General features: G+C 38.7%; 2 protein-coding genes across 4 annotated transcripts in view; both read left to right on the forward strand.

Annotated features, from left to right (window-relative positions):
• Positions 1-17,820, forward strand: part of LOC106056272 (BAI1-associated protein 3-like) — a 328,613-nt gene that overhangs the window by 71,096 nt on the left and 239,697 nt on the right. The window lies entirely within an intron of this gene.
• LOC106074991 (uncharacterized) lies at positions 8,199-17,477 on the forward strand. Its single transcript, XM_013235901.2, has 2 exons — positions 8,199-8,435; positions 15,938-17,477. The coding sequence occupies exon 2, from the start codon at positions 15,958-15,960 to the stop codon at positions 16,738-16,740; it is 783 nt and encodes a 260-aa protein (XP_013091355.2). The 5' UTR covers positions 8,199-8,435; positions 15,938-15,957; the 3' UTR covers positions 16,741-17,477.

A 17,820-nucleotide genomic window follows, 5' to 3' on the forward strand; every position in this document is an offset into this window, starting at 1 on the left:
CACAATGATCTAAGCGTTCATTTTAATCAACTCTATTTAATTATTTATGTTAATAAAAGAAACACAAGTTTGTGACCTGTGCTTGTTGATTATATACATATATAATTCATTATGATCTCTCTGTTGGATAGTTTTTTTCTTTTTTTACAATGCTTCTAATCACGTCAGAACTTGGTGGAACCAGGAACCTGCAACCTGGAAGGCTGATCTCAAACAATTTTCCTATAAAATTAAAAGTTGATTGTGTCCCTGAGCAAAAAAAATTACTCTATTTTGACCGTCATAATTTTTTAAAGTAAAAAAAAAAAAATAAAAGTAAATTTGGCTTAAGAACTAGACTTACATCTAGATCCAACATAGGTTTTGAAAGGACTTCAAAGGACTATCGCGTTGCGGGCGTTCGGAAATTTCAGAATGTTAGGCATTCTTGATTCAAGAGTTTGATAAATTAATTTTAGAAACATTGAGCTCAAGTCTAGATTTAAAGGTCTATCTTTCGAATTTTCAATAATAAAAAACAAAACATGGCGTAGTCAGTCGTAAATAGCTAAGTTGTTTATTAAATTTAAAGTTTTTCTAAGTTTACTGAAAGATTATCAAAGCTTTGCCTATATTTTTACGTAAATCTAATATAGATAAGGCTACATCTAGATTCTAGACTAGATCCTAAATCTGAAGAATTCTAAATTAGAATCTCTAGATCTAGATATCCATATAATTAAAATAAAAGTAAAGTTCCCCTTTCGGACATTCGGTCTATAGGGCAGATGATATTAAGGTCATCTGTTTCTGTGGCCAACGGTTACCGAGAAGGATATCATGTTACTAACACCACGACCAATCGCCTTTATTTTCCCCAACTAAAATCAGGTACCCATTAGAGTTGTATGGAGTCAGTCTTCCCAGTCTTCACCGAGCTTCGAACCCAGGACTACAGGTTCGGAAGCAGAGCGCTTAACCACTCATCCACCGCGCCCCCTATATAATTAAAGTGGGTGACATCGTTTGTTCAAGCAGGCTTAAAAGGTTCTAAAAGGTCTGCATGGTAATGCCTTTGGCTTCCAAACCTAGTGGTCTCCTGTTCGACTCCCATTAATACTGGAAATTTGAATTTCGCAATATTTAGTGCGCCTTTAAATTCTGAAGGATAGCAACACATTTGCTGGACAAATCTAAGGACCTTGGTCGTTGGTCACAGAAACAGACGAATTTTACATCCTATTGCAATATCTGAACGGATTACTTTACCTATTGGGTTCAATCTTTAAAACCTAAGAAGCTTTGAAGTAGCGAGCCGACATGCTTTAAGAATAAAAGCTTATATAGAACAATTTCAAAAGAGATTTAAAAAAAAAAAACAAAAAAAAAAAGCTGCAAAGGTGGTATATATATGTAACGGTGCACTCAAAATCGGCCCCCGAAGGTCTTCACCAGGATTCGAACACGGGACTTACGGTTCCAAGTGCTTTACCTCTCAGCCACAGCATCTCCATATATTTATCTACACTGTCGAGCTCTATTCTGGAGACGCTTTCTGTCCACACCTAGCGCAGTTTAATTCGGTAATGGCATTGAGGATATACGGACCAGTCATTTTTCGTTTGGCACGCGTTTCTTCTAGAGCTGAGGCCAATGCTTTTAGACTGTCTTTAGTTTATAGATTACTGTTAGGTATGACGTATTGCCATGGTACGTCAGTCAGGCCATGGACAACGTGTCGAGTGAGAAATAGTCACATTCACATATATGTATGGTATGAGTTTCCGACACTTGAAATTGTATGTTTAGACTGAATTGACTGACAGAATCCGGTGAACCTTCAGTGAAGCATTTGGCAGCAATCAAACCTCTCCACCGAACTCGCTTCCGAGCAGCTTTTTTTTTTATTTCTTCCCATGTTATTCCAGTACCCTCAGCTTCAATGATTGCCGACCTCTTCCCTCCAAATGCCAACTTTTCTCCATCTTTGTTGATTTAAATCAAGTATCTGCCTTACAACATTGCTAGTTGTTTTTTGTTCAATGTCCTTTCCAGCTCCATTTTCTCTTTTGAATATCTTGGGCTATGGGGCTTTGCTTGGTTCTCTTCCACAAGTTGAAATTAGATATCTTTTCGGGCCCCTGATTCCCACTATCAGGCGTAGGCAACTGTCGATGAAGGTCTGGAATTTTTTCTTTCCTTTTTGTTTTTACTATTGATTCGTTTTTTTTCCACATTTTTTTAAAGAGGCAGTTGTTTTTTTTTTTTTTAAATTATCTTTCTTTTGATTTAAACACAGCCAGTCGTAAGTGATCTTGCGATGTTTTCGTGGTTGCGGCCTGGAATTAGAATGGACATCCATCTTTGTTGTTAGACAACCATCCTTGTTGTTAGACAACCATCCTTGTTGTAAGACAATCACCTGTAAAGTCAATGTTACCAGACATATGGATATTGAAAAAATAAGTGTAATGAAATCACACATATGCATATGGTTGCATGTCTTACAGTATGTATGTTTGTGTACTTGTAGGTATGAGTGTGTTTGTCGCGTTGTAAATAAATGTACATACATTTTGGCCCAATGACATCAGACAAGAAATATGTTCCTTCAAGCATGACGATTAGGTGCACAGATTACCACACAAACACACACACACAAACACTGGCGATCACACTCATGGTGCGCTCTGTTTACCTCGACTGTGGTCCACTGATGCGTTCCCACAAGTTGAAGGCTAAAGATCTAGGTCAGTCAGAAGACCATAAGCAACGCAAGATGTTTAAGTCTCAACCGATTGTTCCATCACCAGTCTTGATTCTCTGTGTATCTGAAGAGTTAAGTAGTTACCGAAACGACCTTCAAGTCATTTAAATAAAATCTTTGAGAAGTAGAAAAAAAAAAAGGTCACAACAGGCTTTATCTTATTTTATCTTATAATAAAAAAAATTATCATTAAGACTATTCATCCGTTAATCTTTTAATGGCGGTTGGTCGTTGTGCTGGCCACATGACACCCTAGTTAGCTGTGGGCCACAGAAACATATTACCTTAACATCATCTGCCCTAAAGACCTTAAGGTCTGAAAGGCTAACTTTACTATTTTACTTAACACCGATCGCATCTACACATTTACCAAGATGACTGCACCCTTCACTGTAGTTCAAAGAAACAAACAAACAACATTTATCCTACTCTAGGCCTTAACTAACAAAATAAAATGATGTGCAAATGAAAACATAACATGACGACTAAAGTGCCAAAGAATATTTTACAGCTTTTATAGCGCAAAGAATATTGCAAGCCTAAAATATAAGCGTACATGGTCGGCCATCAACTCCTGATAAGTCTAGGCTAGCCTGTTACAATAATAATCCTTACAGCTTTATTTCAGTGAAAACACCACTTGATCAGTTGAAGTTAATTGATTTCAATGGGACACAAATTTTCCAGAATTGGACAACTCAGAATCCAGAGAGGTGCACCCCCCTGCAGGCCACCATAGGTACTACTGTGTTGTCTCGAGACAGAATTTCAGTCTTGGTGAATCTTATTGTAAGATTGAGCTCTTGATATGCCACATGCCAAAGCATTTACCTGTCTTTGTAATCTTTCTTACAAATGGAAGGTTTGTGCCGCATCTTCAGCGAATAACAGTTATGTATTAAGTCGAGCCAGGAATCGAATCTACGGTGAATATTTACTTAATCTTCCAGAGCGCTAGCGATTACAAGCGAAAAGAAGATGCCGAATAATGTTGTGTCCAGAACTCATCCCAACTCCTCAAGCTGATTTCCAACATGTGCGTTAGTCAAATGCTGCTCTCATTTCCTTTACAGAGGGCGTTTCATCTAATTCATCGAAAATCGAAAGCGCTGAGAAACTAGACAAAGCGGTTAACAAAATTGCATTTACGATCTGGTAGAGTTTGCATAAAGCTCTACCCATGGCTCCACTTGCAGTGCACGATAACTGATGATCATGCCATATTTTGACTTGAGTGGTGCACACTTGCTGGTCTTATGCCCGATGGCTTTTTTTTTTATACTCTGATGTTGCTACAATTAACAAAAGATTGGCACCACTCTTTAAGCATGCCATGGAAAATACTAAATTGACTATGGCAAACATAATGATAATCTATAACGCATGTATAGTGGCCTCTCTGCTTTATGATATTAAGAGCTAGTCAACATACATGCACCAGGAGCATAGATTAAACAGTTTTCACTTGAACTGCCTTGTGGTCATAATCTGTTACAATGTATCTGCTGAAGGGATCTTGTTTCTAATAAGAAAACTGATCATACACACAGCATCTATGCTCTTTTGACGCAGAAGACTACGTTGATTCGGACATGTCACCCGCATGCCAGATGGAATAATTATGAGCTTGCTAAGGGAGTCAGATCCAAGATATTCCTAAGGCTAACCTATTGAGATGTCTGCAAGAGAGATCTGAGGACTACAGGCATCAAAGAAAGCATGAGGTAGGAAATCACTGAAGATCGGGACAACACGGAGACAGATTGTGTATGCTGGTACGATAGACTGGAGACAGACTTTGCGTGCTGGTACGATAGACTGGAGACAGGCTGTGCGTGCTGGTACGATAGACTGGAGACAGACTTTGCATGCTGGTACGATATACTGGAGACAAACGGTGTATGCTGGTACGATAGACTGGAGACAGACTTTGCGTGCTGGTACGATAGACTGGAGACAGACTTTGCGTGCTGGTACGATAGACGGGAAACAGGCTGTACATGCTGGTACGATAGACTGGAGACAAACGGTGTATGCTGGTACGATAGACTGGAGACAGACTTTGCGTGCTGGTACGATAGACTGGAGACAGACTTTGCATGCTGGTACGATAGACTGGAGACAGACTTTGCGTGCTGGTACGATATACTGAAGACAGACTTTGCGTGCTGGAACGATAGACTGGAGACAAAATTTGCGTGCTGGTACGGTAGACTGGAGACAAACTGTACATGCTGGTACGATAGACTGGAGACAGACTGTACATGCTGGTACGATAGACTGGAGACAAACGGTGCATGCTGGTACGATAGACTGGAGACAGACTTTGCGTGCTGGTACGATAGAATGGAGACAGACTGCGCGTGTTGGTACGATAGACTGGAGACAGTCTGTGCATGCTGGTACGATAGACTGGAGACAGTCTGTGCATGCTGGTACGATAGACGGGAAACAGGCTGTGCATGCTGGTACGGTAGACTGGAGACAGACTTTGCTTGCTGGTACGATAGACTGGAGACAGTCTGTGCATGCTGGTACGATAGACGGGAAACAGGCTGTGCATGCTGGTACGGTAGACTGGAGACAGTCTGTGCATGCTGGTACGGTAGACTGGAGACAGACTTTGCATGCTGGTACGATAGACTGGAAACAGGCTGTGCGTGCTGGTACGTTAGACTGTAGACAGTCTGTGCGTGCTGGTACGATAGAATGGAGACAGACTGTGCGTGCTGGTACGGTAGACTGGAGACAGTCTGTGCATGCTGGTACGATAGACGGGAAACAGGCTGTGCATGCTGGTACGGTAGACTGGAGACAGACTTTGCTTGCTGGTACGATAGACTGGAGACAGTCTGTGCATGCTGGTACGATAGACGGGAAACAGGCTGTGCATGCTGGTACGGTAGACTGGAGACAGTCTGTGCATGCTGGTACGGTAGACTGGAGACAGACTTAGCATGCTGGTACGATAGACTGGAGACAGACTGTGCGTGCTGGTACGATAGACTGGAGACAGTCTGTGCATGCTGGTACGATAGACGGGAAACAGGCTGTGCGTGCTGGTACGTTAGACTGTAGACAGTCTGTGCGTGCTGGTACGATAGAATGGAGACAGACTGTGCGTGCTGGTACGGTAGACTGGAGACAGACTGTGCATGCTGGTACGATAGACTGGAGTCAGACTGTGCATGTTGGTACGGTACAATGGAGTCAGACTGTACATGCTGGTACGGTACACTGGAGTCAGACTGTGCGTGCTGGTACGAACCTCGCCGAGAGCAATATGAATGAACCGGTCATAGCCATAAGAATGAGAAACAAAGATGCCCTATTAGATATCCTTGAAAGAGGAGCATCCACATGCATGAGCTGTAACAAACTTTGCTGCTCTAGAATCGGCTTGTTCAGTCCCATCAGATTCTGACTGGACACAAGAAGAAACTAAAACTAGGGATTCATCAGGGCGCAGGAGGCGGAAAGCGCATCTATTGTCTTTAGAAACAGAAAAAGTCATTTTATGGATGGCAACTTTTTCGTGGTTAAAAGGAAGTTTTCATTTGTAACCTGCTCGTAATATAAAAATCCGTATCTACGACAGTGGGTCATCCATGGTTTTACTCTCCACAAACTTAAAAACATACAAAATAAAAAAAATTTGTATTAAAATTATATGTTCAATAATTGTATTTTTTAAAGTATGAAAATGAGATACAATTTACAAGTACATTTCTTTCTTATTAAAACATGACTTACTATTAGATATCAGTATTATACCTATTAATAAGTGTTAAAAAGTGTATCTATCTACCTATCTATCCATCAATCCATCCGTCCATCCATCCACAATAACAATACTAACAATAGATAGTATAAAACAGTCTATTTTCATAAGCTCAGTGACTAATGCATCGCCTTAAGGAGGCTTTAACCCTCGACCTCGAATTCAGGTCTTTCACATTTTTTTTCATAAATGCATTTAAAAAGCGATCACCCAGATACACATTTCTTTCTCTCCCCCGCCTTTCCAACTGGTCCAGACAAGTTCATAGCGTACCGGTATTGAGAAAGCTAAAAGCATGAAATAACCAAAAAAAAAAAAGATTTATGATAAGTCTAGATCTTTTTAAGAATTAAATCACATGACTGATCCAACTACACTTTTTACGCATTGTTTTTCAAGCTAGGACTTTGTAGCCACAGGAAACACTGCATTCCTCATTTATCTTCGGACTCAAAGACAAGCCTTAGTATTATTCAATGGAGAGACTTGGTTTGTCTATAAATCTTTACAAGTGCTTGCAGTAAGCAATCTATTTGTAATGAGTTTAATGACCTAGGCAGCTTATACGCTTGAATAGAAGTAGCTGGTCGGTGCAAGATGTCTTACAGTAATGAATAAAAACTGGAAATTAGCTTAAGTCAAATGGATAATGGAAATGTTAGTAATAAAAGGTCAACTAGCGTGTTGCATTATAATTTACATAGCTACGTCCAGCTCTTATATACCGGAAGTACTGTAGCCCCCATACTGCAAGAGCTCCACACGATCTTTCAGTAAGTTTTAGAATTTAGATAGTTAGGAAGATAGTTTGTAGCTCTTGCTAAACGCATTTTGAGATGGCCTATGCAGTTGGAATGGAACTAGAGACCTAAATACAAAGTTTAAACAAGAAAATATAAAGAATGATACTTATAAAAATCCATTATATTAAGCATAGATGTATCAATTAGTTTGGATCAGTCATGTCATTAAATTTGTAATAGATATAGCCGGACAATAAAAAGAATTTATTTAAAAAAAAAAGGGGGGGGGTCAAGCCGACATTTAACCACTCCGCTAGTGAAGTTCTTATGAACATAGAAGAATGTCTATTGATGTATTGTTTCCATAGTCTCATCGTATTTCAGGTTTGTTTTCACTCTTATTCCCCTTATACCACTACTTCAGTCAAGCACTATTTCTTTTCCTCATTCGAGATACCTAACATAATAATTGATTACCAATAGCTAATTAACTAATTGTTTATTGTTTTTTTTAATTGACTCCTGTGTTTTCAGGTCAAAGAGATATAATTGTGCGAATTTTCAGCTAGATCCCAGATTGGGTGTCGGAGAAATAACGTGTACAGACAGACAGACAGACAGAGTGAGTGGATCAAAGCTTTGTACAAAAGATTGTGTGACAAAATGACAAAAAAAACGAAACTTGAGAAAAGATGTTATGTTCTCCTCACTACCAGTTACTTCCCCTCCCCCCAACCCATCCCTTTCCCCTCTTACAGTGACAAGGAGACAGCAGGTAAACTGATTGTCTCTCCTTTGTGTTGGGGAGTTGGGGGGGGGTTAAGGGACCATAACTCTACCTAGTGACGTAATCACATTGTTAAGGCTTTCTTTCTTGTATTCTTCTTCTTTTTTTTTTTCTTGTTTTCTTTGCCAAGCGAACAGAGTCACGTGACGCAGATCACAGCGACATAGATATGTCACAAGTGGCAACACGCGTGCACTCATCTCCTGGTGAATGCCAACTTTCTGGCTGTTGTCTTTATTTACATGGGTGTCCTCTCGTGTGTGTCCGCTCAAGAGAACGTGTCTCTCTACTAGCGGAGTAGCTGAAGTAGTAACCACAAGGAAGGTTTATTTTCCAGAAGTCATTGCGAGCCTCTAAACCTCAGGACGTCTTACAAAGGTGAGTACTGTCAGACTGTCTGCAGTTTCATTATAACAAAACTGTAATTTTAAAAGCAAAAGCTAGTCAAATAGAAGTTTTTGCTATGAATATAATAGAGTCTATTGAAAGCTCAGTGGTATTTTAGTGCTATTTTATTAATGTTAAACAAATATTATTAAATTGTCATTTTAGTTCTTTTACAAAGCTTATATCAATTCTGTGTGTGTGTGTGTGTGTGGTAAAACGTCAGTAGACGTCACTTCCCCCACACCCTTTTTTGGATCAAGTTGAAACTTTGCAAAATTATTTATTTGCATAGGCAAGACATGAATCATTTTAAAAAATCAATTAGTGAATTACTTACTGGTAATTATTTTTTTTGTTTGATACCAGTAAGGGAAAAAACTAATCCTTCAGTATATGTAGAGTTTCTTCCCCTTAGATAATTGAATACGTTACATCTCCAAACGCCCTTTGAACAATTATTTATTAATCCTAAGAAAACGTAACTCGAGTAAAACATTCACCAAGTAGTCAATTAATTTTTAGGTAATTTGGTAATTATTTGGTAATTATTTTGTTTGATATCGAGAAAGGGAAATAACTTCTACATTATTGATTTGTATAGTTGTAAGTTGTGAGAGTTGTTTCCCTTAGATAATCTTTATTTTTTTTACATTTTACTTGGTGTTTCATAAATTTTGAACGCACCTTGAGAGATATTACGTCATAACCCAAACATCTTGCTGGAGGGGACTGCCGTTAGGGTTCAAACTAGGGACAGACTAACAACAGCCCCAAATGCATGCCCTACGACCGCGCAGCCAACCATCTGACGTGTAACTAATAGCCCAGCTTTAGTTGACTCAGTAAAATGTAGACTTCTGTTGAACATAACGGGATGACATTCTTAAGGCTGATCTAGTTCTGTTCAATTTCTAGGCAATGGATGAGAGAGAAAAAAAAACAGCCAGTACAAGAGTTCGTTGTTTTATCCAGTTGCTGGAAAACAAAGAGTCTAAAACAGAAATAAGAGTCAGTCCTCAGTCAGTCCTCAGTCTGTGGTGAAAAAACACACACCAACTTTAAAATAGAGTTTAAATAATTGAAAAGCGAAATGGGAAACACAGTTAAAAGACGGAATATAGGACTTCAATAAAAATGTAGTGTAATTTTCGTTTCGAGCTTAATTTCATTTCATTTTTCTTTCTTTAAAATAAATTATTTTGTTTCTATTTAATTTGTATCATTATTTCCGTCTTTTCCCAGTTTTCTTCCAATTTGACCTGCAGCAGGAAACGTTTGTCCCTTCTTGGGATTTGTTTTTCTTGCTTCCAATTTCGTTTTACTTTCTTTGTTCGTCTATTCAGCTGCTGTCTCTTATAGATGACTACATTACACTTTGACACAAGACTCTTGCTCATTGGACAAGAAATATTTTCTCGATTGCTTTTGACTTCTTTTCCCATTCCGAGATTGTGTGTTTATTATATGGCCTGGTGCGTGATTGCTGAGTAGCAAAGCGCTTGGCTTCCGAACGCAGGAGGTCAAGGGTTCGAATCTCGGCGAAGACTGAGGTTTTGAGCTTCTTGATTTTAGAACGCCCCTGAATCCACACAGCTGAAATGAGTACCTCACCTTAGTTGGGGAGATATAAGGCGGTAGGTCGTTGTGTTGACAACACTACGCCCTAGTTATAGACACAAATGAGCTTGACATCGATTGCTCTTTAGATCGCCAAGTCTGTAGTTTTAAGAAACGCAAATATAGAAGTATAAAAAAAAAAAGAACCTGCTAGCTACACATTAACAAGATTGCCTGTGTACTTGTTCGTATCCTGTCTAGTTACCTACAGGTACAATTAAGGTTACTTGAAGTCTTAAAAAAAAACTATTTTGTGTAGTCGACTCTAAAGAAAAGACACCGAGAGTCAAACAATAAAGTGAAACTTGTTTACGAATTGTAGACAACGCAGAAAGACATGCAGGCTATATTTAGCTCACGTTTGAAACACACCACACCTTGCAAGGGGAGAGAATTGGGTAAATTAATGAGCAAGCTATATGAGTTGGCAGGTGGAGACAGGAAAAAAAGTTAAGGCTATTAAAATTAAATAATAGCATGACAATTAAAAAATTCTAAGAAAAGAATTCGCTAATGAATTAAGCTGGTCTGAGATTACATTAAATAACCTGTGTCAGATAATGTAAATCAGAGCCTTAGCGAAACTTTATATTATCTTAAAGGTAAAAAAACAGTTGATATATTTTCCTTTCCATGCCCAATGCCAGTCGACCGGCGGCGTAGCATACGCCGATATTTTGCAGGGTTCCACGACAATTCGTTCACTGACATTTCGTTCACCGACAAATCGTTCACGACTTTTCGTTCACGCGACTATTCGTTCACCAGACATTTCGTTCACCCGACAATTCGTTCACGCGACTATTCGCTCACGGACTATTCGCTCACGGACAACTTGTTCACCGACAACTTGTTCACCGACAGTTGGTTCACGACAAATCGTTCACGCGACAAATCGTTCACGCGACTATTCGTTCACGGCACGGACAAATTGTTCACAGACAAATCGTTCACTGGATAGTAAAATATTGTTTATATTATATATTCTCGTCGCGTGTTTAATTTATTTACATTAAAACTTTTGTAGCTATTATTTCCAAGTGCAAAAAAATTCTATAGAGATCAGGTCAAATCCGAGTTTCTTTAATTTCGTTGTTGTTGTTGATATTTTGTTAATGAGAACAGTATGTGATAAAAATTATACTTAAAATAAAAAAAAATATAAAAAAAAGAGATCTTACAAGCTAGCTGAAAAATGTAAACGGGCCCTCACTTTAATATATGTAACATTTTTACTTTCACCTTTAATATAGCCTACCTTTACACCCCCCTCTTTTTTTTTCATCTACCGGGAATCTACCCATTCATCTGGCTACTCTAGTTAACACCTAGTGGAGGGCTAGACAGACTGGCTCCTCTGGAAGTAATAAAACTTTATTGGACATTGCCTATACACTTGTTCAATCTGTCTACACTGAAAATATCTAATAGGCACTAGTATAGTACTTTCCATCAAGTTTAAAAGAAGTTTTATTTTATTTTTATTTTAGTTAACTTGTTTCTATATGTGACCACCCATTGGTAGACTAATTTGATTGCTTGGACCTCAATAACAAATTTATTGAAACAATTTTATTTTGTTGTATTGCGATAAGTTATATTTTTTTGATAGGGAACCAAAATATTTCCTAGTGTTGTATATGTAATTAGTTTTCTTTTTTCTTAGATGTCTTAATTGATAAGTATTAACCTTAGATCTGTATCTATAGTATGTGACGTTCAGAGTTGAACAGTGAAACCATATATTGTACCAAATCTAGTACCATTGTTAAAAATCTAAATTATCTCTCGTAAAAACACTAAAAGGATTGTGGAAAAAATACTAGTGTGTCTGAGCTAGCCAGGAAAACAAGTGACTTGGCAGAATGCATGACGTGTAGGACGTAATCATCTTCTTTTTTAAAGAAACGTCTGTATTATATAAGATAAGATTTGTTTTTGTTAACAAGATATCAATAAAATGGGTATGTTAATTAAACATCTGGACCGCTATTAAGAAGATAAGCAAATATGGGTCGGTCGAACAAGACTACATGATGGACATGAGTGTAAAAGAAGGCCTACATGTTGAAAGTAAAAATGTTACCTATAGTAAAGTGAGGGCCCTTTTAAATGTTTCAGCTTGCTTGTAAGATCTCTTTTTTCTTTTCAGTATAATTTTTTATCACATACATTCCTCGTTAACAAAATATTAACAACAAACAAACAAAAATTAACAAAGAATTTCGGATCAGGCCCGATCTCTAGCAATTTTTTGTTTTTGGAAATATCCAGTGAACGATTTGTCTGTGAACAATTTGTCTGTGAACGAATTGTTAGTGAACGATTTGTCGCGTGAACGATTTGTCGTGAACCAGATGTCGGTGAACAAGTTGTCGGTGAACAAGTTGTCCGTGAGCGAATAGTCCGTGAGCGAATAGTCGCGTGAACGACTTGTCGGGTGAACGAAATGTCTGGTGAACGAATAGTCGCGTGAACGAAAAGTCGTGAACGATTTGTCGGTGAACGAAATGTCAGTGAACGAATTGTCGTGTCCCCATTTTGCAGGGCCGGCCTTACGCTACTGCAGCTTATGCGACAGCAGTGGGCCCTGCACTTTCATAGGACCCGTACTTTCATAGGACCCGCGCTAATTCTAGGTGTATAAATTATTAAATTAAATCATTTTATAACTTATAACAGATTTCCCGCGGCCTCCTGTCAATTTACCAGGAGCTCCTGAAAATTTCCTGAAATTACAAAATATACGAAAAAAGTCCTGGAAATATCCGGAAATTATTAAAATCTTTTGAAAACTCATACAAATCTCCTGAAATATATAGACAAAAATTGTAATTTGGGGTGTCATTCAATATGGAAAACGCCAATCATACGCACGATAAAAAAATTGGCATTATGCAATTCCCGTTATTGTGGAATCTAGTGAAAGAAGCTTTGCAAGCCTCAAAGTAATGAAGAATTACTTGAGGTCAACAATTCTCGTAGATAGATTGAAACATTTGGTAATTCTTGCTATTGAGCGCGATCTATGTAGGAAATATAATTCTTATGATATACTGTATGACTTTGCTACACGCAAGGCTCGTTTAGTAATTCTGTGCGTAGTAAAGAATGAATAAAATGCAAAGACGAATATATTTTCTAATACAAACTCTTAATTTTCAATAATTATCCGTATCCCTACCCAACCTGGGTCCCTCGAAATCCGTTCTGCATAGGGCTTCACAATGGTTAAGTCCGACCCTGCTATTTAGTGACGGGTGAATACAGAGTAGATTGCTTGTTCTCTTTCCATGACTTCTTGGTCACAATGGTTAGTCCGGCCCTGATATTTTGTAACGGGTGAAAACTGCTTGTTTCCCCCCACCCCCCTCTTTTTTGTTTCCTTTCTAAAAATACATAGGGTAACTCTAGTCCGTCCGTCCTGATGAAATAAAAGAGTGATTTTTCCATAACGTGGTGTCCAAACTCTTGAGCCATGAAGAGAATTATATAATATATATTATATTAGATGTTTCCATAGAATAGAACTAATCAATATAATACACTCGTGTATGTCATTTTTAAAGAGCGCATTCGTCTAAGTCTCACCTAAACAAAAAATATGGGCTCCCTAAATCTGTCCCGTTCTTGGTTTGCTTTCAAACAATACAATCTTAGTAACAAACTATCAGATGCACGTTAAAACAAAGATAAACAATGAAGGCCTCGTGGCCCAAGCGTCCTTCATTTTACTTGGTCCGACAGGGTCACATGTATGCATGTTTTATCGTATTTTCTATTCAGTCGTTCACCCCCTGCAGCAGTAAATCTTTGATTTTTGAGGTCGGTGTAATTATAACACAGACAGCCAGGAGTGTCTCATTTGTTTCGTGATTTCTAGTACCACATGAATGAAACTTTTAAAACGTAACAGCATCTGGGACAAATGGATGCTGAGACCACAGGAGTGTCTCATTTGTTTCGTGATTTCTAGTACCACATGAATGAAACTTTTAAAACGTAACAGCATCTGGGACAAATGGATGCTGAGACCACAGGAATGTCTCATTTGTTTCGTGATTTCTAGTACCACATGAATGAAACTTTTAAAACGTAACAGCATCTGGGACAAATGGATGCTGAGACCACAGGAGTGTCTCATTTGTTTCGTGATTTCTAGTACCACATGAATGAAACTTTTAAAACGTAACAGCATCTGGGACAAATGGATGCTGAGACCACAGGAGTGTCTCATTTGTTTCGTGATTTCTAGTACCACATGAATGAAACTTTTAAAACGTAACAGCATCTGGGACAAATGGATGCTGAGACCACAGGAGTGTCTCATTTGTTTCGTGATTTCTAGTACCACATGAATGAAACTTTTAAAACGTAACAGCATCTGGGACAAATGGATGCTGAGACCACAGGAGTGTCTCATTTGTTTCGTGATTTCTAGTACCACATGAATGAAACTTTTAAAACGTAACAGCATCTGGGACAAATGGATGCTGAGACCACAGGAGTGTCTCATTTGTTTCGTGATTTCTAGTACCACATGAATGAAACTTTTAAAACGTAACAGCATCTGGGACAAATGGATGCTGAGACCACAGGAGTGTCTCATTTGTTTCGTGATTTCTAGTACCACATGAATGAAACTTTTAAAACGTAACAGCATCTGGGACAAATGGATGCTGAGACCACAGGAGTGTCTCATTTGTTTCGTGATTTCTAGTACCACATGAATGAAACTTTTAAAACGTAACAGCATCTGGGACAAATGGATGCTGAGACCACAGGAGTGTCTCATTTGTTTCGTGATTTCTAGTACCACATGAATGAAACTTTTAAAACGTAACAGCATCTGGGACAAATGGATGCTGAGACCACAGGAGTGTCTCATTTGTTTCGTGATTTCTAGTACCACATGAATGAAACTTTTAAAACGTAACAGCATCTGGGACAAATGGATGCTGAGACCACAGGAGTGTCTCATTTATTTCGTGATTTCTAGTACCACATGAATGAAACTTTTAAAACGTAACAGCATCTGGGACAAATGGATGCTGAGACCACAGGAGTGTCTCATTTGTTTCGTGATTTCTAGTACCACATGAATGAAACTTTTAAAACGTAACAGCATCTGGGACAAATGGATGCTGAGACCACAGGAGTGTCTCATTTGTTTCGTGATTTCTAGTACCACATGAATGAAACTTTTAAAACGTAACAGCATCTGGGACAAATGGATTTCGTTTTAAAACCTATTTAGCATAAAAGGTCAAGGCCACATGTAAGTTGTGGATAATGTCACTTAAGCAGGAAGTAAGCGCGACATAGACGGTGATGTCACCATGTAGAAACAAAAAATGACAGCATTCGAACTCAAAACCCCTGGTTTATAGGCCTACATAAAAAACTATACCACTCAACCACCTTACTGTAATATCAGTAAGCTTTTAGTGCAATGTAAATGTCTATCTTAAAATTTTCCTCGATGACCTATTATGTTTAATTTTTATTTTGTATTACATGAAATATCGTAACTGTGATATAAAGTCAGCCTATTTAGACAAAGTTTTTATCAGCCTACTCCGTCTGTCTGGTAAAAATCTTATACATGTTATATCTCACACTTCCCGTTTCTCGGATCAAGTGGAAACTTTACACATGTATGCATCGTCCAAAACAATGCATGAATCAACAAACAAAAAATTAAATTAGTTAGTTAATTAGTGGTAATTAATTGGTCGCGTTTTATATAAAAATGGAGATAAATCTTACAGTATTGAGATCTATTGTACCAATTGTGGGGTTCTTTCTCTTAGGTAAGCTTTGCTGTTGTCTTTATTGAAGTATTTAAAACACATTTCGTTTGTTTTCTCCCCTAGTTCTATTGGATGCCAAGAAAATGACGTCCCACTTGTCAACCAATCACAAGAAAAAGAGTTGCCTCCTCTTCTATGTCTACGCTTACTGCTGTGGCACTTGCACTGGGATCATCGCCGTCAGCCTGGCCTTCATGGAGGTCAGCGCGCCTCAGACTCGGGTCCTGATTGTTCTGGCCCTGGTCATCAGCATCTTCTCCTTCCTGGCTCACGTCGCTGTGTCCAAGAGGCCCCAGACGCCAAACGTGGTCATGGTCAGGACACTGCTGGTAGGGTTGGGCCTCGTAGCTTCAGCCGTGCTGTCTGGTGTGTCTGCCTTTTTTAACAGCGGGACCATCAGTCTCCTCTTTGTTTGCTGCACCCTGTTCGGTATATTCTACATCTCGGCCTGCGTTGGATACATTCTCAACGTCCAAATGCACTGGAGGAACGGCGCTCCTCAGACTAACGTCACTTCCGCTTCCAGTTCAGGGGCAGTAAGCCAAGTGTACATGACGACCATGTACAGTCCGTATGAAGTCTTCAGTTCTGAACTTGTACAGCGTCAAGTCGATGGCGTGCATGCATCTTGCAGGACTGATATGATGTTACGAGTTCCCGCTGTCAGTGAGCTCCCTTCATACGAGCAGCTCCAGTTTCCAGAACCACCGAAATATTGGGAAGTCGCGAGCTCAATGGAGTTGTCTGCCCCTGAACAAATATCTTCTGAACTTCCCCCAAAATACGAAGACATCGCTCAGCTGACTGATACTGAGAGAGGAAACAACGCTAACAAGGACATTGTGGCGCCAAACCAATTGACGTGATATTTTCTATGAGTATATACTTTGTCTATTCATGTCTGAACAAAAGGGCAAGCTGATGTAATTGGTTCATAAATGCAAAAGATAAATCAGAAAGTTGAATATTTGCCTGCCAACTTTAAAACATAGAAATAGAAACATAATTACTTTTCGGATTTGACTGAGACTCACTTAGCGTAGCATGGTGTCTCGTCATAATAGCATTTAAACAAAAACTTTACTATAGTGTTGGGGGTGGGCAGGAGGTGGACTGACTACCACCCGGACCTACCGAGGAATCGTTTATGCATTCTTAGTTTTCAAAAGCCTACGCATGTCTCATCCGACTAGAGATCATATACCCCCCTTCCTCCTCAGCGCAGGTTTCGATCTGACAAACGATATGCGTTTAAAAGCATTATACAATGTTAAAATCAGCGTGCAGTTATTTTAGTTCCCATGTTGCATGTAGTTAAGGCTCAATCAGACCATACCCTCATCACGTCTGCTTGCAATGTTTAATTTCATCTTAAGTCCTAGCAGTCCTATACAAGAAGAGGAGACAGTGTCTTGATAACCACTGGAGTTCAAGGCCGGGGAGAAGGTCTCATGGAACAAAACAATGGGACGGAGAGACACACGTCAGGGGAGGTAATCAAGAAAACGAATGGAAAGCATTTCAATTATTGGAAGTTTTGTCATCAAAGGGATGTAATACATTAAATGTCAAATCAAAGCCAATAACTCTTTAATGTTCTCTCTGTCCGTGTGTGTGTGTGTACATTTTATGGATTTATATATATATATATATATATATATATATATATATATATATATATATATATATATATATATATATATATATATATATGTATGTGTATATATGTGTGTTTTTCTGTGTGTGACTGTTTGTGATTTAAATAATAATAATACCAATAATAAATATTTAATGATTTGTTACGAATTTTGAACCTTGTTTCATTCCGATGCAGGTTGGTAATATAAAATAATCAATTCTCATGGCCCAAAATGTTTCTATGCTGTTTCTCACATTTCTCAATCTCGGGTGAAGTAAAAAGTTTAATGTCACATCCACTGAACCCG

This window comes from Biomphalaria glabrata, chromosome 2 (genome assembly GCF_947242115.1).
Source record: "Biomphalaria glabrata chromosome 2, xgBioGlab47.1, whole genome shotgun sequence".
Lineage (NCBI taxonomy): Eukaryota > Metazoa > Mollusca > Gastropoda > Planorbidae > Biomphalaria > Biomphalaria glabrata.